Source organism: Achroia grisella, unplaced genomic scaffold (genome assembly GCF_030625045.1).
Source record: "Achroia grisella isolate CSIRO2021 unplaced genomic scaffold, CSIRO_AGI_Agris_v1 utg109, whole genome shotgun sequence".
Lineage (NCBI taxonomy): Eukaryota > Metazoa > Arthropoda > Insecta > Lepidoptera > Pyralidae > Achroia > Achroia grisella.
In genome coordinates, this window is record NW_026712573.1 from 7,503,185 (window position 1) to 7,525,271 (window position 22,087).

Consider the following 22,087-nt stretch of genomic DNA (forward strand, 5'->3'; position numbering starts at 1 on the left):
CTCTATTGTATATTTAAAAAGCAACTAATGGAGTAAAGTACGTACCAACAGGGTAGTAATACTCTTTTGGAAAAAAATACCCAAAAGTAGAATAATATTGCACTATATTATAACAGCCGATAGGGATCAATGTAAGAAGACGACAAATAGCGCGATTCCTAATAATGGAATTAAAGCAAGATGATGATGAATCTAATAATTATTATGAAAATTATTAATGTAACTATTTATTAAATAATTATTTAGAGTATTTTATTAGTAACCAATTCATGTTTATTACTTACTTCCCTAGCGTAAAGATAAAATATAAGTAGTAAAACTAACCTTGGCAATTTTATGAAGTAGAGCAGTCGTGGAACTCGTTTTGAAGAGCCCAAGTGCTCGCCTCCTTAGGCCTTGTCCAAGGCATGCTTCAACAGCACCACATAATGCGGTGACACCACCACTGTCCTCGTGAACGAACTTGCGGGTAACAGCCTAGAATAAAAATATTGTTTATCTGTCTGATTTTTACTTAAACACATTCCCTACTCTTCTAGTAATCTAATATAAGTAATGTAAATAAAGACCCCAATATGTGTACTTATGCTTTTTAATATAAAACTAAAACTTCCAAGCATCATTACCAATCAAAATTATCTTCCCAAGAGATATAAAAAGAAAGTGACTACCAAGCCTGTATCATCAGGTGTCAAAGGTATAATTGCCACTCTTAAATTTTAAATACCTAATAGAATATAGAGAAACCTAATCAATTGCTTAATTTATAAATATAATATACACGTTTTCATTATTACTATTATTAAAGTAGTTCACGTTATATAGGACCATATTCCTAGTCCTGAAAAATGTCAAAAGTGACTAATATATTACCTATACCACTGATGTTTTTATATACTTTATCAACGTTTACAATTCCCAAGTCCATTTCCCTTGCCAAAATTTATCAGTAAATAGATCTATCCCTTTTCTTATTACGAAATTGGAAAATATATCAAACGATAAATTAATGTCCTACAGAGTGTCTACTGGTCTACTTCTCGTACACGTTTTTATTTGCACAGATATTTTGTGAGCCTACCTCATAGTATATTTTTCTAGACAGCAAGAAGTAAATTATTCACATAGAGTACCTATAATAGTTATATGTTATAAATGAAAGAAAAGTTTTATCTATGGTCTTGTTCAAGATATAAACTATGAACTATACGTATACTTTTGCAACCTAAGCTAGCACTACAATTAATAAGATAAGAAGAAGAAGAAAAATTAATAAGATATATATCAACTACTCAGATGGTGAGCAAGATGCATTAAATTGCAAACTTCTAAATCCTCGCGATAAAAAAGTTTGATGTTCAACGCATCAATGTATAGATAACCGAAGGTTAGAGAAATCTGCTGACGGCAAGATAAAAAAGTGTCCTAAGCGTCTCAAGATAAAACAGCGTCTAAAGGATATTTCCTTGTAACACAAATTCTTTGTATATTTGTTTCTTATTTAAAGGGCTCCAGCCATCGTAAAATTTGTCAGTCAAAATATGTACCATAACTCGAAAGAAGTGGCTGGCATAAGAAAGTAATAAATAATTTTTAATAGACATTTGCGTGTTTATAGATTGATTGTATACAATATTTCGATCAGTTAAAAATTGCAATTTAGTCATGGCATAAAATATTATGAATCATCTCTTATCGTTTAAAAACAGACCCTGGCTATTGTCGTCCTCGTTATGTTAATATTTTACATTGAACGAATCGAATCAGGAGATTGTTTATCGAATAAATCGAAAATTCACATAAGCTGATGGTTTACACTGCGTCAACTATGGAAATTGCTTGTTGGAATTGGAGATTCTTATCGATTCGAGAACGGAATACAAACGATTGGAATTTAGAATGTTTGTGGGTATATGAATGATATATGAGTACGCCCTCATCATTGGCTGTTTTTTTGTATGACAGGCATAGCAATCAAGCTGATTGCACAGCCGATGAAAAATGGTAACCGTCTCATATGTTCAAGAGTAATACATGCACTTGGTATCTCTCAGGCATTGCCAATTTGGAGGACTAAGATGCTATGCCTCCATAATCTGAATTGCAATGTTATCTCACCTTCTAACTAAAAACAGATTACAAACCGTAGCGGTTGAAATAGTTGAGGCAAAGGTACCCATGCACACGACTTTGTACAAAGTCGCTGTTGTTCAGATTTATCATTATTTCTAGAATTAGGTATTAATAGGTAATAGCTATGTAAGTCTACTTACGAATATAATTCCAGAACACTACTACAATTTTGTTACTCAATCCTCTTATCATAATTTAGGACCCATCTGCTTAACGAGAATACTATCTAACATACATACTACATAAAATATACTCCCCAGTTTCATGAATTCTATTGTTGAAATTCTGTCACAAGACAAAGGGACTAGAAATTTCTAATGGTTATAATTTCACTCAACCTTAAAGATAAAGTTTTTGTCTTTAACATGAACTTTGGGTACTGTTTCATAAGTTTGCACCGTAAGGTATTACACGATGTAACTAGGTGAGAATAAATAAGAATAATTATTTTTTTAAGTAATTTAAAAAATACTAATGTTATGCCATATTAGTTATAGAAATAGCAACGCTTCATGAATCGTAAACCGTTACTGTCCATTACATAAATTAACTTTTATCACATTTTAATCCTACAAAACATATTAATTTAGGTAAAAAGAATCTGTAGATAAATATGCCTGATGAGTAATAGTGACTCCATCAAAATTATGTATAATGAATGAATTTACTCTACTTTATACAGTATAAATACTTGTAGCTTAGTAGCTTTCGAGTTCCTGATTAACTCCAAAATACTGGAAGTGGGACAGCGAGATATCGCAGAGGACACAATATATTTTGTGATACCTAAAGCATATATTATGTACCTACTAGTAATATAGACATAATATATCTTTGGTTTTTTTCCTTCGCAATAGATCTATCTAATGTAAAGTACCTATAAAATGTAAAATTTGATTAATTACTTAGCATTTCCTAAGCGGCATAGCATGGATATGTAGCCTAAGTTACATACGTATCTAAATATTTTATATTAACACTATAAACTACAACTATATTTCGATAGCCTCATATATTAGATCCTTCGAACTTTTATAACATACTTAAGTATGTATTTGGAAACCGGACAAATTACGCCCACATGCGGATTAATCAAGGTTCTTACATTAGATTATGACGGCTTTATGAAAACCCTAAATGGGATGAAGTAAGTCCTATAAATGACAGATTACATCAATATGAATCCTACTCAAACATTAAGCTTCAAGGATGCTATTTCTATACCTTTATACAAGAATAATTTAAATTACTTACAATGAAATAGAAATAATTTAAGTTACTTTATTTTTACAAAATTCTAATATCAATTTATACATGTGACCACCTACCGTCCTCTATTTATACGGACCACCATAGTTTTAGGATTTTTTATTTATGATAATGTAATGCTGGCATGGCACCAGCCCATCGTTGCAAATTCACCAGTAATTTATCCCCTTGTTCTCAAGAGGGATCCTCGTGGAGATCTACTTGACATGGTACATTGCTAGCAATAGGATTAGTCCACATTATTAACAATGCCCTTCCTCCCAGTTTCAAGGTTTTATTTAACATTAAATGAGGTAAAATATATTACCGAGGTACTCATGAACTATGTCATCTCTAGTCACACTTCTGTCTAGCCTCTTTCAGCTACCAAGCTGTTTGCTTTGTATAATGTGCTCAGATTGAGGGGTGAGATAAAGAAGTAAAATTACTGTATACAGAGCTATGACTTTTTATTCCTCCGGAGTGGCAACACACATAACATCCCACAAACCACACAAAATTAGCGTGATTGTATGTAATTACATTAGGTATAGTTTTTTATTAGAAATGGGTTTGGATTGGTCTTAATCCACCTGATGGAAAATGATGATAGAAAAGGTATACCTAGGCGAAGATTACCACTAATCATAAGGTGGGCCTTTGGCATGTTTGACATTACAGTTACATAAATGAGGTTAAATAGTAATTACACTAACCTCCTCCATCAAATGCTTGACTTCCTTCTTGACAGCAGCGATGAGGCGCTCCTTCTGCTCCGCGTTGGGATCAGCTGCGGCCGGCATTTGGTCTGCGTCACTTTCCACTGAAACAATATAAACATAAATTAAATTAATATAATAAAAATTGCCAAAATATGGTCGAGTGCTGGAGGAATTAAGATGATTTTTACATAATATCGTATAAATGTAATGAATATAAATACCTACCAAAGAGATGAATTAATTAATTTTATGAATAATTTCAATGAGCATACATTTGTACCTACTCTCGGTGGTCTAGTAGTATATCATGATTGTCCGATGGTCGCAGGTTCGAATCCTCGTATGGCACAAACATTTGTATTCATGATTATTGTCGGTCTGGCTATTTTCTACGTATATTATGTATGTATTTAGAAATAAAATGTATCTATGTATTGATATTAGTTATCTAGCATCCATAACACAAGCTCCGCTTTCCTTCGAACCAGGTTATAGGTTATACTACACGTATGAGTTAAAATTAATTTAGAATTATAAGTTTGATTTATTAATAAAATAATAGATGTCTTATTATACTCGTTTCACTTATGATCAATAGATAGCGTCTCCAAATGTATAAGATACGTGCCCAACTAATCTATATTATAAATTTATTTGTCCAGGTTGATTTATAGACACATAAAAATTAGCCGAATTATAAAATCTAGAAGAAACTCAAATATCAAATATAGGTTTATTTTATAGCGTAAGCACCCCCTAAGATCTTGTTCTTATAATTCTCAGGGGCACTCGAAATAAATCGTGCCGTGCTAACAAGCCCGTGGGATCTATTAGAATTTTGTATAAAATAAAATTACGAATACTATCCTATCTCCATTTATTCAAGCGTACGATAAACAGCAATGATTTTTAGAAACAGATTTATTTTTTGTATTTATATTCTGCTATTTTTTTTTATAATTTTGGCATTACTATGTAAACTGTACAATTTATAGGAATATGTAATAGTAACAATCTTAGTTATAGCTTTTTTAAGCGTGTCATTTTGTTCACACATGTAAATATAAAATGGATATGTTTAAGTTGTGTTTATGATAAGTTTTCCTTAAGTCGTGCTCTACATACAATTTATGTCTTTTATTGACCATCTTTGGTCACTTGCACTATTAATTAAATCTAGATTAATTTACAGTAGTAACCTATGTCACTGACTAAAAATTACAATGTAGTATTCTATATCTGAAAGAATTTTAAATAAAACGGACTATTATAAACAAACAAATATACAATCGTAAATAAAAACTTCTCTTTATTATATTATTTTAATAGAATTAAATTTAAAGAGATACCTCTTTATAATTTCATTGTTCATTATGTTTTGTCTAACACATGCCTTTAAATAGCTAACGAGCTTTCTCTTCGAGACATTCACAAGTGTTTATACATGTGGAATGTCTGGCGGAGAATGTTTGTAATACGACGAGGTAAAGCGCATTGAGAAAAGCACTTGGAGCGTGTGGAAATATGTTTTATGTAGGTAGCATAAGTATCGTTATGACAAATGGATAAAAATATAGGTACGATTATATATATTAAACTTCTTACTTAACAACAAATATAACTTATTATTTTTAACACAACATATGGGTAATTGTAGCCCTATTTTATATTTCTTTTAGTATTATAATTGTATTTTTGACATAATTCTTATCACTAAGCAAATAACCAAAATGGTTATCTACATTACACGATTCTTGTTGTTCGTTGCTTTTACTTAATTTTCCTATAGAACAAACAAATCTTTTAATTTGTCTTTTGTATTCACGTCACATCCACATCACCTTACATTTTAATTAATAAAAAAAATCTACGATAATATTTTTTTATATCTATAAAACAACGTCTGTTTCATAACGCCGTCGTAAGAGTTATAATTCCAATAACCAGATTAAACTTGACTAATTATTCAAGCTTTGAAACACTTAGCAACCGAAAACCTTTCCAGAACTTATTAACAGAAGACAGAAGCTGTAAAACGCTGACGACCAAAGCAGTAATAGTATAGAACATGCTTTTATTTTCTTCTAATTACACACATGCCTACTTCCTAATGTTGTTTTGAATGTGACGCACCTAGTTTAACCTTTTGCCCTTTGCCAGTATTGTTTGTCGAAGATCGTGATTACATCACGGTTCTTTGAGATAATTAAAGTTTCTGAAAGCTTACCCTTTAATTACTTAGGCCATTTATTTTAAAAATAAGATTGAATATTTTTCTATTGCTCACAAGCACTCTTTTGTTTTTTGACAATAAATCTAGACGTAAACTAAACTATGCTTGTACTATGTGTACAAGCATTGTTTAGTTAGTTACTAAACTACTGCCAGACATACCGTAAATATTTTTATTAAATCTAAATAAAACATATATACATAGAAAACACCCAAATATACACAAACAGTCATACTTATAAATACAAATGCTTGTATTGTGCAAGAATCGAACTGGAGACAAGTAAGGCGCTGTGTTAAAAAGCTAAACCACTAAAACTGTATTATTGTGTATACTTATAAAATTATATTATATACTTAGTGTATATATTAGTCCAGTATTTAGTAGTTCGTTTAGGAAAAAGCTCCTATTTTCGAGAGTTATTTAGTCGTAAGCCAAGCTTGTGGATTGATACTAGACAACTGATAAAATAATAAACCTATAAAACACCCAGACCAATATAAATATATACTTATACTCAAGAATACAAGGTTTATATCGTGCGAGGAATCGAACCCGTGGCCATCGGAAGTAAAGCGCTGTGCTAAACCGCTAGACTACAGAGGTCGCCACTAGGGTTAATGAAGTATATTGGTTTAGGATATCCATAAAGGAAACTAAAATATGTATACTATATATCAATTATAATAATAGAAATTAAATACCTAATAGACGTAGTATTTAGTTATGAGAGGAGATCCGTGAGAAGCATTATTGGAATAATAGGCGTTAAAGATGATTAGCTATTATTATTAGATAAGTGACCCCGCCTTCACATGAGTGCATTCTTTGGATTTCTCAGCTTTTCTGTACTGTCTATACTGTATACACACTATACATGTATTATATTTTATCTGTTGTTATGATCACAATAAGTTTGCTAATTTTATATTCTTAAGAACAACTTTTTATTCATCTACTATACTAGACTATACGAGTAATATATTATAACACAGGTAGTAGGGATGTCCCTTACTCATATAGATTCAAATAAAAGTATTTTTTTAATATCGTGTACCTACCTACAAAGGTGCTAAATTATTTTTTTAGATATGGTAAACCATTAGCCGGCCAGCATTATAGCTTTTATGCTAATTGTTATATAATAGATATAGAATATAAAATTAATTTTATTATTACAGTGTGAGATAATATTTAATTGGATTTATAATATTTTATATCAAGATCCGAGAAGTTATGTATTATGCTTTATTTAGGCTAGATAGATGTGAACAATCGGTCTCTGTAAATAACAAATTTGTTTCCTTTTCTCAACACTGAAGACCACAAAATGCTGTATTCTATGCTCAATTATATTAGAAACTTTGACATAAATTTCGTTTAATATAAGCATAATAAAGATTGCTAAAAAACAAATCAACTAAAAATTGAAGTTACGGGTCAATAAGCACTTGGAAAGTTCAAAATCAAAATACTAATTGTTATTAGTAACCAAGTTGTAAATTTCTGTTCAGTTTATGAACAATAATACAAAGAACAATATAATAGTAGAGTCAAAGTAAAGATATACATAAAATAGTATCAACAAAATATATTATTGATTAACATTTTGAAAATGTTAAATTATTTATACATACTTATGCACTCTCAATAGTATAAACTAACCAACCACTATATTACCATGCAACATCCGTAGTTAAAGGTAATCGTACCGAATAATAATAATTGCATGTTCACCTCGGAATCGGCTGTACATACATGCAAATTTTATATGCGCACGTTGTAATGGCCTCGAGGTAACATAAATATAATACACACATAATGGACTGAGCTCGTTTAAGGGAAAATGAATTCTCCATTTCCTCTTTCTATATAAGAATAACATCTTCAAGACAAAATCTATGTCTATAATGTATCTGGTATTCGTGAAAGTAATAATTAAACATCCATTGAAAAAGGAACACTTCGTCACCCTTAGTATACACGTAATGGTAGCGCAGCTATTTCTGATCGTGAACACTGAATCGTAGAAAAGTTTTGAGGAAGAAATAAATGAAAGTATAATGTACAGGGTGAAATATTGATAATATTCCTTCAAGAGATACTATACTGTCACATCTCTGTCATCCTATTTGGCCACCAAGTAACTTGTTTCTTTCGGGTTTAAAAGTGGCAATATAGCATTATTGGGAATATAGCGACGAAATTTCAAGGCATCATGGTATGACAACATAATTAATCCTCAGGAGTGATCATACATGAGTTATATTGTTATGGCTGTTTTTACTTGAAAAAGCAATAGTTGAACTTGAATTTAGCTTAAATATATATATATATATACTACTTATTTTCATGTACCTAATATTACTCGTACGTAAAGGATATAAAGAAAAGTTTAAAAGTTAATTGATGTGCAGTTAAGATTAAATCCAAAACCCAACATCAATCTCTGTCAGGAGCATCGCCTAAAAAGGAAATTTGTAATACGAAAATGCCAAGTAAGCAATATAAAGTTTTCTGGAAGAGATTCAAATACGTTTCTAATTTGAATATATCAATACATTTATGAAAATATCATGTATGCCAGGAAGAATAGGTATAGACAATTTGAAAAGTGTTAGTGACTACAGTAATAAAAGCTTACGTAATAATAACAAACTGATTTTACCTAAAAGTCGTTAAACTAAAGTTAGTAATACGTTTTATGGCAATTGAGTAAGGTTTTACAACAAAATAACAGAGTCTGTTATAAATCTGCCTGCAAAAGATTTAAATGTCATATAAAACACTTCTTTTTTTGCAAAAAAATGTAAGCTATTAATATTGAAGAATTCATTAACGATAATAATGTTTTTATAGAAAAATTTAAAATCCATAGCGCTGACAATATTACCTCATTACACTAAAGAGTGCGTAGCGATTTCGTTGATTATCGCATGTCTCTTACTTGTTATACTTTAATTATTTATTATATAAATAATTAAAGTATAACAAGTAAAACATATATTCATAAGAGCAACACACAAGTTTCTTGCTCATTCTTCTTGTGATGAATATGCGTTCCAAATGAGTGGTAGAATCAAATTAAGACTATTCCAAAGGGCTCATAATGAGTTTATTTGAATAAAGATTATTTCTATTTCTATTAATATACAAATATACATTCTATGTATCTACATGTAATAAAAATCGCATCGCATGTAACTGATCGCTGTCTATAGGTATATGAGAAAATCAACGTAATAGACCCCAAAACATGTTAGAATTTTGTTGTTTGTCTGTGCACTGCTAATCCCAGAATAGGTTTATCGGATTTGAGCCCAGTTTTGACTAATGTATTATGGTAAGCTACACTTAAAATTTTGTGTTTGTTTTATTCAAATAGCTTTACAAACAACAATGTTACAGGTCTGAAGTCGCGTAAATGTCGATTCATCTGATGGAAACTGCTTATTTGATATTTTTATTAGAAAAACAGCACCATGGATATTAAAAAAATTACCAGGAGATTGAAGATATTATGTCACTATAATTTTACTGCTTTAACTAACTCTTCAACACGAAACATATTAAAATGAAAGCTGTTTGATTGCTCAAATAACTAAGTCAAACATATCCAAGTACATGACTTTTACAAAGATTAACTCAACTTGGCAACTCCAATAAATTTTTTTTAAACTACAGTAATTACTTTGCCCAAACTCAATAAAACAATCTTTGTTCTTTTTAGTACATATAGTCGTGTTTGTAGTATATATACCACCGTATTTATGTCTTTTATTGTCTTTCTTCTTTATTCTTCTCAGGCATCCATCACAGTCATTATGTAGATATAGTAAGAAAGAAAAGAAATAAAATAATATAAAGACAAACGCTGTAATACACGATTCAAGAAGCAATTAAAATGTTAATATATCTGTGTGTATACATATATCAGGGTATACATATAGGTATCCTAATTATTTCTATTAACCGACGCTACATGCATGTGTATCGGCCGTGATTTATTCTCAGGCAGAACGTTTGCTTGATTTCCAATATCCTTATAAAATATAAGAAAAATTAGGAATAATGTATTTTTGTTATAGTAATGTTTTTTTTTTCCTTTAAATAAAAGAACTGAGCACACCTAATGTCGGCTATTTCTTATTTTAAATGTTAAACATTAAAATAATAAAATTATATGAAAGGTTACAAAAGTTTGGCAGATTAAAGTCTTGTTATCTAGCTTGTCATAAAAACAAGATTGCAAACATCACTCACATGGCCGATTCGCCCACTCACATTATTATCGGCAACGTCAAAATGTTGGGTACATTGCAAATATCACGTCCTAAAAAGTTGGGGTTTAGTATTATCGACATAATTACATAAAATATATAAAGTATACAAACTATATAAAACTAAATATCTTACATGCAATTAGAAAATTAATAAAAATCTGTCAACTAAACATACCTTTATTTTGGGCGGCCATGATTTTCTGCCCACGGGGAGTGGCGCATTATTTTCGCGGGAAATATTCACATTTCTAACTTTTTATGTTTATAAGTCATGAAAATATGTCACTAGTGTTATTTGAAATGTGTTTGTAATATTACTGATGCTCGGAAATAGGTTGTTTGGTGGAAAAATCGATGGCGCGCCGCGCGCACTCGGTCGCTTCACGCAAGTGATAAGCTCCGTCGCTTGCCGGCGTCGTTCGCGTAGATTGTAGCCTGTAGCTATGCCGTAGATACCTAGCAAGTACCTAACCGCGGAGTCCTAGCATAAAGTGGCTGGTTTCCCAAACCACGATTGATTGTCACACTAATAAAAACGAATTGTTAATATGTAGCTACATTCGTAAATGCCAAGATGTAAGCTGCCAGAAACATATTAAATAAGTATGAGCGGCATTTTATTGTTTATGTTTAGAAAAAGAAAGGACAGTTATTTAACACATGCCTATTATAATTTAGGTCTCGCTGAGCTAGTAATATGATTTTTCTAAGATTCTTTTAAAAGTACAAAACAAAAAAAAAGATTTCGTGTATCAGTGACACGTTATTATTTGCGGCCGTTATTTACTTCCAATTCCTGTGCGAAACTACAAAAATCTCCTTTAAAACGATTTACGAGAAATATGTCAACTATGTGTAGTCTATAGTCATGTTATATAGATTCAGCGATAATATAGGTATATTTGAATTAAATCAATAAACATAATACGTACCTATTTACTTAGATCTACCTTATTACGTAGCTACCTCATAATGCAATTAATTCAAATTTGCAATGATAAATGGCCATTTATTATTCCTAATTTGAAAGCCTAAGGCCTGTGTGGGAAATGAAGAAGAAAATGTTGATAAAAATTTTGGTAAAACTCTTTTTTTAAAATTGGAATTTGAAGTCGTGGATCGTATGAATAAAAAAAAAGAGATGGTCCGCTAATTGTATAGTGTACCACCATGCTATCTCAGACTACCTACATATGTACATATATCTGGATAGTTTGAGATAGCATGGTGACCTAATTAGTAGTTCTGTTATCCGACTCCAAAAATTTGCTATGTTCAAATCTGATTAACACTAAAAACTCAATTTCTATTTCTGACCGACTCTACGGGAAACCACTTCGTAGGCTTGTTCCCATGCTGCGTAGGATTCAATATACTGACTCACCTAAGCATGGGTAAGGCAAGTGCTGCGTATTCCGCACATATTTCATAAAATTAAGAAGTCAATATTCTTTTAACATAGCTTCGATAATAGTGAATAACTACGTCAGTCTGTACGCGAAATAGATACCTATCCGTAGTTACCTACCTATTTAAAATATATTATATCCACTGCTTGTGTAAATCTAATAATAAATATCCCAAACTAAATAAAGAAAATATTAAACTTCATTTATTAAAGTACAAATTAAAAGGTGATTACAATCTTTCGCCTACTCTACGTCAACGCAGATATCGTAAGGTCCTCACCACTCTACGTATTTTTGTTTCCGCATATGTATCTATCATATAATTCAACATCACTATTTACAGATCATATATGTATATGTATACCTAAATGTAACGTAACACCTAGCAATACTCTTACACTGTAGGTATCTACGTAGGTATCGCCTTTCAACATATTTAAGTATTTAGGTTTACTTGTATAATATAAGTGCGTTAAGCATCTACTTATAATAAATATTCCAAGTTAATGTAATAACAATCTTTCAACAATAACAAAAATCATTTATTTATCATATATTTAGCCGTGACTTCGTCTGCGTTTCGTTCGTTTCTTGAGATAATAGATAGCCTATTACCGTCCCTATGATATAGTCTACCTTCAAAACAAATTTGATCTAATCCATTCAGCCATTTTGTCGTGAAAAGATAGACAGTTTCACATTTGTAATATAAGTTAGCGACTCGTTCGGCTTTGCACGGCTATTTAAATTAATTCATAGGAAACCATTTTCATAAAATCACTATGTTGGTGGATGATCCCGCAAGACAATTTGTTCAGTAGTTTTTTAGATTTTCGCTAACATAAAGACAGAAGCGTCCAGAAAGAACCGGAGTCCGAAAGAATGGGACGTTATAATATATAAAGATAGGTTTAGTAATACAAATTATACCAAGACGTTGAAAACAGCACATAGTTTGCTTCTTATTATGTGAGAAATTCAGATGCATACAAAAAATTTTCTTCTTTCAAAAAACTTTTGGCCAATAAGTAATCTACTGTCTATACGTCAACAAGCAATAAATATATTTCGTGTTAAAAACCGATTTATTATTTTCACTCTGTCTAGATAAATATAACCAATGATTTTTCATTGCTATGTTATAATTCTATTTATTTTTATCAGATTTAATATATCAACCCAGAGCCATATTTTTTAATTATTAGGGTACTCCTAAACCCACCGTATTTCATCCACCCTTTAACGGCGGATTAATTTACATAGGGTCGTATCAACCCTGTGTACTAAATGTATAATGATTAAAGATTTAAAAATTATTATTTTATATTATATATAGTTTTTATATTATATATAGTACTTACAGTCAAAAGTACAAGTGTGTTACAATTGCTGTGAGCAAATAATCGCTAACTTTTATCTGAATTGTAACCGCAAATTAGAAAATTATATTTTTCATCGCACAGAAATAAGGACCCCATCTAGCAAGTCACAATATTATTTAAAGTAATAAATGTATAAATATATTGTGGTGACATTAGCTTAATAACATAAATCTTAAACTTCAAAATACGTTTCATTTTAACTCGTTAAAAGCAAGAAAGTAATATATTTTTTGATCAGGCTGCATAAATAATACGTGTTCAATCGTAAAGTATTTTGTACTTTTACATATTTTTACATTTTAAAATTAGTTATAACGATTTAAAATAAATAATACAAATGTCTATTATATGATATGGTTTCTGTTGCAGTAAAAAAAGGAAACATACGGATTGTCAATTAACTGTCATCTAAGATTCTAAGCTGTCAACGTCATAAATGTCAACGTTGTCATATGGTTGTTTATATATCATTTCGATTTTTATTTACTGTAAAGATAAATAAATTTTCCTTATTCAGTATTGCTGTTTATAGATATATTAATAGTTCTAATAATGAAGGAAACAAAAATGAGCACACACCTCTCTGGAGGGCGCTTGAATGTTGCATTAGTTCAAGAGACCATGAGAAAAGAGTTATTGAATCTCCTACAACTTTGTGAAGGCCCCAAAGTTAGTATAATTTAGACATTATTGTATATAATATGAGGATAATCCTCATCATTACTACATAATATTATAGAGGATATTAATTGTTATATCCGCACGCACTCATTTATCGAATACATAATATATACACTATTATTCTAAGTCACACAATGAAACTAATGTTAATACTCCAGTTTATTTTCCTGCTAGGTTACAATTTGGGATGAATGGCTGGCGGGACCAGTTGGTTTGGTGGCCCAATACTCACTTCTTCAAGAACATGAAGTTGTAGACATGTTTCCACTTCGGCCTGGAAGTCTCCCAACAATATCAGTCAAGCATATTGTTTTTATTGCCCGCCCCAAACTGGTGCTAATGGATTTGGTTGCTGATTATATTCAGTCACTCAGGTAAACTCCTTATTTGATATAATATAGTCTTGACATATATTTTAATTGAAATTAAGCATTAGATAACACATGTGAACATCAGTCTATTGTAATAATAATAAGTGATTTCATTGTTACAACTAATTAATTTATGTAACACAAAAGATTCTCTTGGTCTTTATCAATCAATTTAAATATAACACTTAATTATTGTTTGCTTTATGAATTACCTGAAGTTATATACATATTTTTTTATTCAACATAATTATGTTATAACTTTACTATATATTTCTATCAGCTTCATGTATAGTTGGGTTACAATGCAGACAGGTTGCAAGGTATCTTCTAATATGATTTATTAGTAAAAATTACAAAACACAGAAGACACCTGAAATGGCAATTCATGTGAGGCACTACATGTCATATTTTTGTCTATATAAAACTAACTTTTCTTTTTCACTATTATGCCAAAAAAGTAAGTATATTGTTATTAATGAAACAAAACTGCTTTTCCAGATCTAAGCAAAGCACACCAGTGGAATTCCATCTCTTCTTTGTACCCCGTAAGAGTGAACTATGTGAGAAGCATCTCATGAACCGTAGAGTGTTTGTCAATCTTTCCATCCAGGAATTCAAATGTGACATCTATCCATTTGAAAGTGATGTTATGTCACTAGAGCTACAGAATGATTTCCGGTATATGTATATAATATGATGTTGTTTTCTGATTAAATAAAAGTAATATGTGGTAGAACACATTATTTTTCCTACATTCAATTTTACATAAATATCTTTATGAAGGATGTGTTAATTATTAAGTTTATAAACACAAAAGGAAATTTGTTTTAATTTCTCCAATAGTTTTAAATGCATAAATTTCCTCCTATATTATTATATTACTATCTATATTTTTCATAAATAAAAAAAAAGAATTGCAACTTACAATTATGTGATACACCTAGAACAAGTTTTTCTAATTTGGAGCTGCATTGTGTGTGATATTTCCAGGTTTATTTTATTTTATTGAAGTAGTTATTATTACATAATGTATGCCTATTGCAGGGAGAACAACTTAGAGGGTGATCCTACATGCGTTTATAATGCGGCGCAGGCACTACGTACTGTACAACAGCTGTATGGCATCATACCGCGAGTTTTTGGAAAAGGCTTCGCTGCCAAACAGGTACTACATTCTTCATTACTAAACATATTTGTGCTATTAGTTAGTATGGGACATACTCACAAACAAAAAAATTGCACTCTTTGTATAATATATAGTACTAAAGGTACTGAGGTAAGTAGCTATAAGTAGCTGTAATAAAAAAATATATAAATATTATGAACAAAAAATTGCAGTTTTTCTGTAATATACAAGTAGTATCACATATGCTGTTAAAGAATCCTCTCAAGAGGTTAAATTGCTGTAATTTCTAAAGCTATCTGTTTCAAATTGCTATTAATGCATGGGTGCCCCACTTCCTTATATTTATGAATTATATTTATCAATACAAAAATATAACATATGTACTTAATTACTTTAATAACAAATACATTGCAAAGAAATAATTTAGAACTATTAGGTCTAGTTAGGTATCTAGGTGGTAATTTCATTAACATAAATTTCTGTAAATAACTTCAGGTTTGGGACCTATTATGTCGTCTCAACAAAGAGGACCAAAGTACGTCGCTGAAGGGCTCGTCTACATCTTGCATTGACCACCTACTACTTCTAGACCGCGCCGTCGACTTTGCTAGTGTTATGACAACTCAACTTACGTACGAAGGTCTTATAGGTAAGTGCTTACATCTGTGTACAATATGTATGTCTTAATAAAGATCGCTATTAACATTAAGGCCGACCTTCATTACTATTACAATAGTAAAATAAGTAAAGTGTATAATTTATGATAAAACTTTTTCCCTATTTTTGTTCCGAAACACAATATTTATTGTAGAATTAAGGAAAAATTGATAAACACGCAGATACATACATATGCTTGATTATTATCAGTGTCTATCTATTACTGATAGTATCAGAGTAGCACCTTGTAATGTCATAAAATTATATGCTGATGGTGGTTAGACCGAGGGTTGACACATCCACTGTAGTACAGTTTTACTTTATAATAACTTCCAAATTTACAAATCCTAATAAGATATTCAAAATAGGAATCGTAGCCTTTCTGGAGTTTAATAGAAACTATTATGATAGTATGTATAATTATTTTTTGAACAGATGAATTATTTGGGATAAAAAGTTCTACGGCAACATTTCCTGGACACAAGTTCGTGAGCGCAGACGACGCAAGCCCCGAGGTAACCGCGCGAGAGAAGAAACGCATTATACTGAATTCAAGTGAAGAGTTGTACGCAGAACTACGCGACAGTACCTTCACTGAGGTATGTAGCTACAACAAAAATTATATAAATATTATGTATTATTAATAACTAAATTATTAATGTATGTATATTCTGATTTTTACAATATTTTCAAATAAGATCCTTTTTATAATTAATGAATAAAGGGTATCCTTTATGGCACAGTATAACACATGCTATTATGCTAATAGAGTTAACATTAAACTCAATTAATAAAAGATAATTGATCACATATTTTCGTTCTGTCTTATGGGATTGATATTTCATATTTCTTCTAAAGCTTTCTGTGATGTTTTGGGCTACTAAAAAAAATATTGCAACGTCGTATAGGTAGGCGCGGCGTTATCGAAAAGAGCACGAATAATAAAGACACAACTGGGTGAGCGGCACAACGACAAATCAGTACAAGAGATCAAACAGTTTGTCTCCCGCCTGCCGCAGATGTTGGCCAACAAACAGTCATTGGCCACTCATACTGCCATTGCGGAGTATATCAAAGAGGTAAGTTGGTTATATACATATCATTAACCTTCATCATTCTTTATATGCATCAGAACTGGCATGAAGAAATCATTGACATGTCAAAAGCAGAAAATAGGACCCATCCTTTATTTTGGGACAATTTATACTACACACATTTAGTTATAATCTAAATGTGTGTATAATTACTTATAAATAAATTGTATGATTACAATTGTTAGTAATCTTAAATAAATAAATATATATATATATAAAGAGGTAAAATTTGGATGTTCGAAATTTTTTGTTTTGGGTAGTCCATTTATCGAGGAAGGCTATATGGCATCACACTAAGACCAATAGTAGCGGAGCTGCAATCTAAAATGTTGCTAAAACTGTGAAAATATGGCGCTGAAATTGCGCGGATCTCATATGGATATGGTGGAAGTAACTATAGACTTTTAAGCTATTTTTGATATACCAGCTTACCATTAATAATTTATTTCAATAATATTATTTCAGACAACAGACACATTCGAGTTCCATGACATAATACAATGTGAAGAAGAGTTTCTAAATTGTATCGATAATGATAAAGTATGTCCATTCATTGAAGATCTCATTGCACAAAAAGAACCTATTACAAAGGTAAATATTTATATTTTTTTGCATGTAATTGCATGAGAAATAACATGACCTGCCACCAGATGGAAATGACTCACTTAAAAAAGGTCGTAATATAGAAAGCATAGGAAAGCATCTGGCCTGTAATAAAATCGTCTAAATACATAGATAATGAAGTGTGTTATTGGTTTAATCAGGTGTTACGACTAATATGCCTGCAATGCGTCACCGGATCCGGTCTGAAGCCAAAAGTACTAGAGTATTATAAACGCGAGCTGGTACAAGTTTACGGAATGAAAACATGGCTCACACTATGCAACTTAGAGAAATGTGGTCTGCTCAAACCCCAAGTAGGGACGAGGCAATATGTCGTCTTGAGGAAGGTTGGACTTTATATACATAAATATTTATTTTATTTTTAAGACTTGACACCAATATATTATAATTATACGATTATTTAATGATTTTTCTATGTATTTGTCTTTCGCGATAGTTGTTGCGACTTCCTCCGGTACAGGTACAGCACGTTCGTTACAGCAAGAAGATACGCTCACCTTGCCGAAGACTACCGGATATCAAAACAAAATGTCATAATACTATAATAATTTTTCAATCGATAATATTATTACAAAAGATAATGCTTCCACATTCAGTTCTTATTTCAATTAGTTCATAATGATTTATTTTTATTTTTTCGCAAGCCAATATATTGTCATAAGTGATAATACATATGAATTAAGTGAATCTATAATTAGTTTAAATATTGCCATATATATTGTAACGCCGTTGTGGTTTAAAACAAACACAATTATCGCAAAAAGTTACTCCTTTCGCGAATATGAAGTAATTTCATGAAATGTTCCTATATAGTTATATAAATAAAATATTTATTAGGTATATTAGTTTTTTTATGGATGGTGGAATGGTGCACCCACCTGAGCTGTATGGTATGCGCTACGGATGCGCGGTATGAACCTGGAGACTATAAGCATAAAGTCAAGTCAGTTAGCCTAAATGATAGCTAACCAGGAGTTAACCACAATGATTTCAGGCGGAACCAAGTGGAGCTCGTTCTGACCTGTAACTTACGAGGCATTTCCGATTGTTAACAATGACGAATACTATCCACTTTCAGTTATACCCTTCCTTAGGTCTGACACTATATATTCAAAACCAAATTCTGTTTACTAATTTTAGGCCTTACACCTAACAATGGACGAGTCAGAACTAAATGGAAAAGACAAAAGCTATCTTTCATGCAAATATACGCCGCTGACGGTACGCCTCAGTGAACATATAGCCAAGAATAAGGGTTGGTCTGGTGAGTAATTTATATACTACATATACATACTACTGATATACATCTTTAATAGGGAGAAAAATAATAGGGGTTCTCAATTCGGCCGAAATTTCCGCGAAGTGACAAGAAATCTATCAAAGTAGACTTTGTACAAAGTTGTCTGCCGGGGTACACCTATCTTAAATATGTAAGATAGGTGTACCCAGCCAAGTAGCTTGCTTTGTTAGCGATGTTTCAGATAAAGGGAGAATAGTATCATGGCAGTGAAATTATATGGTAAGAAGCTATGATGTCACCAGTCCTCTAAACTGGCAACGGAAGACTGATCGCACCAGCGTCACATGACGAGGTGCGATCAGTCCATGATACTGTTCATGTTCATAACTTATATAAAGTTATAGTTGCCTTATGCATGAGGTGGGTCTTAATAGATTGTGATAACAAAATTGACTTTTTTGCTACAGAAACAAGTAACATATTCTGTATTATCTGAGTATATTAAATGAGTTATAGTGTCAACAGTCGCAACAACACTAATATAGATAACTAAATTATCTTTTTTAAACATGAGTACATCTATACATCCTAAGACTACAAGAATAAGAATATCTATCTCTATATGTCAGTGGCAGATTGGCTCGTTGATCTGTTATATCCTGAATATATTTCTACTTTTTCTTTTTTTACTGTCAGTTTTCTCTTGATGTTTTGCAATTCAAGTTTATTAGGGTTGTAAATGTAACGTTTTAAAAAATAATAAAAATATTGATTCGAATTTCCTCTAAACCATATTTATCCATATTTTTAAAATATCGTTTTTATGGGAGTATTTCTTTTTAAAAACGCTACAATATCAAGGTTAAAGAATGTGTGTTTCCTCATATATTCATTCGGCATATTAATGTACACTCTAGGCTAATTAGCATACATCTCATTTAGTGACCCAAATACCTTCCTCATAAAGTACAATTTCCAGCGTGCATACTTTATTACTCACTATACGGTGTAGGTAAATACAGTATGAATTAACATGCATTATAATAACAGCACCGCGTTTATTAGATAACGTTACATTATGATTATGTTAAACGGGTATGTACGTGGGTGTAGATATATTTGAGTTGAAAATATCTATGACAATAATTTTTAATACCCCAACATCGACTTCAAATATATTTTAATTTCATAATGATTTCTGGATGTATCAGTCAAAATAATATAATTTATTCACATTTCTTTCGGCCTCTTGTGTAGGTATGTCAATTTTTTCACTATGTATACCGTCCAATTCGGTTATCTACTACAGTTGAGAAGAACTGGCAAGAAACTTAACTTTTGAGTCATTTTCAATGTTTAAATATTACATAGGTTTTGTATCTGTAGGTCTAATATATTTAAAATATTGAATCTCCTGTCTAAACAACTAGCGCCATACAAGGTCGTCTCCCAAATAATCGTTTACTTACTGAATTCATTAAAAGGTAGTTCCTAAATATCTGTTGGTAATTACATCATATTGTATAGTTTAATGTCTAATAAATACATACCTATTAACTTTATCTATAGTATAAACGATATTTCGGGAGTGCAAATATGATTACTCAACGTGATAAATTAGTTGGTTTTAAATATCATATACTTACATATGGTATTTTTATCCCGATAATGAATGTCCCATGAGACATTCATTACTTGAAAATATTGAATACATTATTAAAATTATTATAAGCCAATCTATGTGCATAGACCCATGACCTTTGATTTCTATCAATTATTCCAATCACAAGGCTAATAGTTGGTATCAGTAACAATCAATGCCCAAATTGATTGACGAGCGGGTAGTCTATTTGATGAACCAAAGAACTTCGAGCAGACCTGATCTGCTCTGAAGTTTAATCTGAATAACGATTGCAATGCATTTTAGAACTGTTTTTTTAGAGCTAAACATAACTAATTAGAATAAATTAATAGCAATGTCAGTTATTTCTTTAATTGCACACGCAATATTAAATCAATATCTTGCTAGTGTATATTCAAGAGTGTAAAAAGTATACAAAACAGCGCAATTTAATGCCATTGATAAGGTTAAAAATCGATTAAAAAAAAATTAAATAGATTTCGGAGCAGGTAGTCTAAATTTCAAATCCCAGTTCTAAGCGAAATTTGTGACATACAATAAAGTGCATTATTAAAATCGAAATATACCTAATAATTGATTAAATACGTACTCGGATCTTTATACACACATTTCGTCTGAACTTGGTTTTATTTTTCTGGAAAGTTTTAATAACAAATAATGTATAATTTCAGGTATTCAAGAAATACTGGGATTACTTCCCGGACCTACAGTGGACGAATTACAAACGTTACAACCTCGTATGATACGCCGCAACTCGATCTCTAGTGAAAATTCGTCGACTGAAAATCCTAAAGTAATATTAGTTTTCTTTATTGGTGGCTGTACTTACCAGGAGATATCAGCTCTAAGAACAATTAGCCAACAGGAAGATTCAAATGTAGAATTTGTTATACTTACTACAAAGTTGCTCAGTGGTACAACATTTATTGAGTCATTAATGGAAGCAGAATAAATTTTGTTTTAATATATCTGTTAAATGTAATAAAAAAAATTTTGTGTCAGTGTTTGTAAGAAAATACCAACGAAACGGCTTGATCAATTTTTATAAAATTTTGTGTGTATATTCAGTATGTTTGAGAATAAAAGATACATACAACCTTAAACTTTAACCCTTTTATATTATTTTAATAACTTTCTACTCTCAGATCAATAACTGATTAATTTATATAACAAAACAATGTTTGCCGGGTCTTAGTCATGTCAGGAAATAAAATAATAGCTGTGTAGTATTTATCATTTCCT

General features: G+C 31.0%; 2 protein-coding genes across 2 annotated transcripts in view; one reads left to right on the forward strand and one right to left on the reverse strand.

Annotated features, from left to right (window-relative positions):
- Window positions 1-10,862, reverse strand: part of LOC131846076 (small G protein signaling modulator 2-like) — a 43,084-nt gene extending 32,222 nt beyond the window's left edge. Inside the window, exons 1-3 of the mRNA XM_059195296.1 lie at window positions 10,795-10,862; window positions 4,098-4,204; window positions 325-477 (exon numbers count right to left, since the gene is read on the reverse strand). Coding sequence (XP_059051279.1) covers window positions 325-477; window positions 4,098-4,204; window positions 10,795-10,813 — 279 coding nt within the window. The 5' untranslated portion in view covers window positions 10,814-10,862. The remainder of the gene's footprint in view (window positions 1-324; window positions 478-4,097; window positions 4,205-10,794) is intronic.
- Window positions 10,863-13,861: 2,999 nt separating this feature from the next.
- Window positions 13,862-22,057, forward strand: LOC131845387 (vacuolar protein sorting-associated protein 33A). Its single transcript, XM_059194443.1, has 11 exons — window positions 13,862-14,079; window positions 14,266-14,465; window positions 14,961-15,140; window positions 15,507-15,627; window positions 16,084-16,237; window positions 16,681-16,844; window positions 17,154-17,324; window positions 17,805-17,930; window positions 18,104-18,289; window positions 19,104-19,227; window positions 21,517-22,057. The coding sequence occupies exons 1-11, from the start codon at window positions 13,963-13,965 to the stop codon at window positions 21,795-21,797; spliced, it is 1,824 nt and encodes a 607-aa protein (XP_059050426.1). The 5' UTR covers window positions 13,862-13,962; the 3' UTR covers window positions 21,798-22,057.
- Window positions 22,058-22,087: the final 30 nt, after the last annotated feature.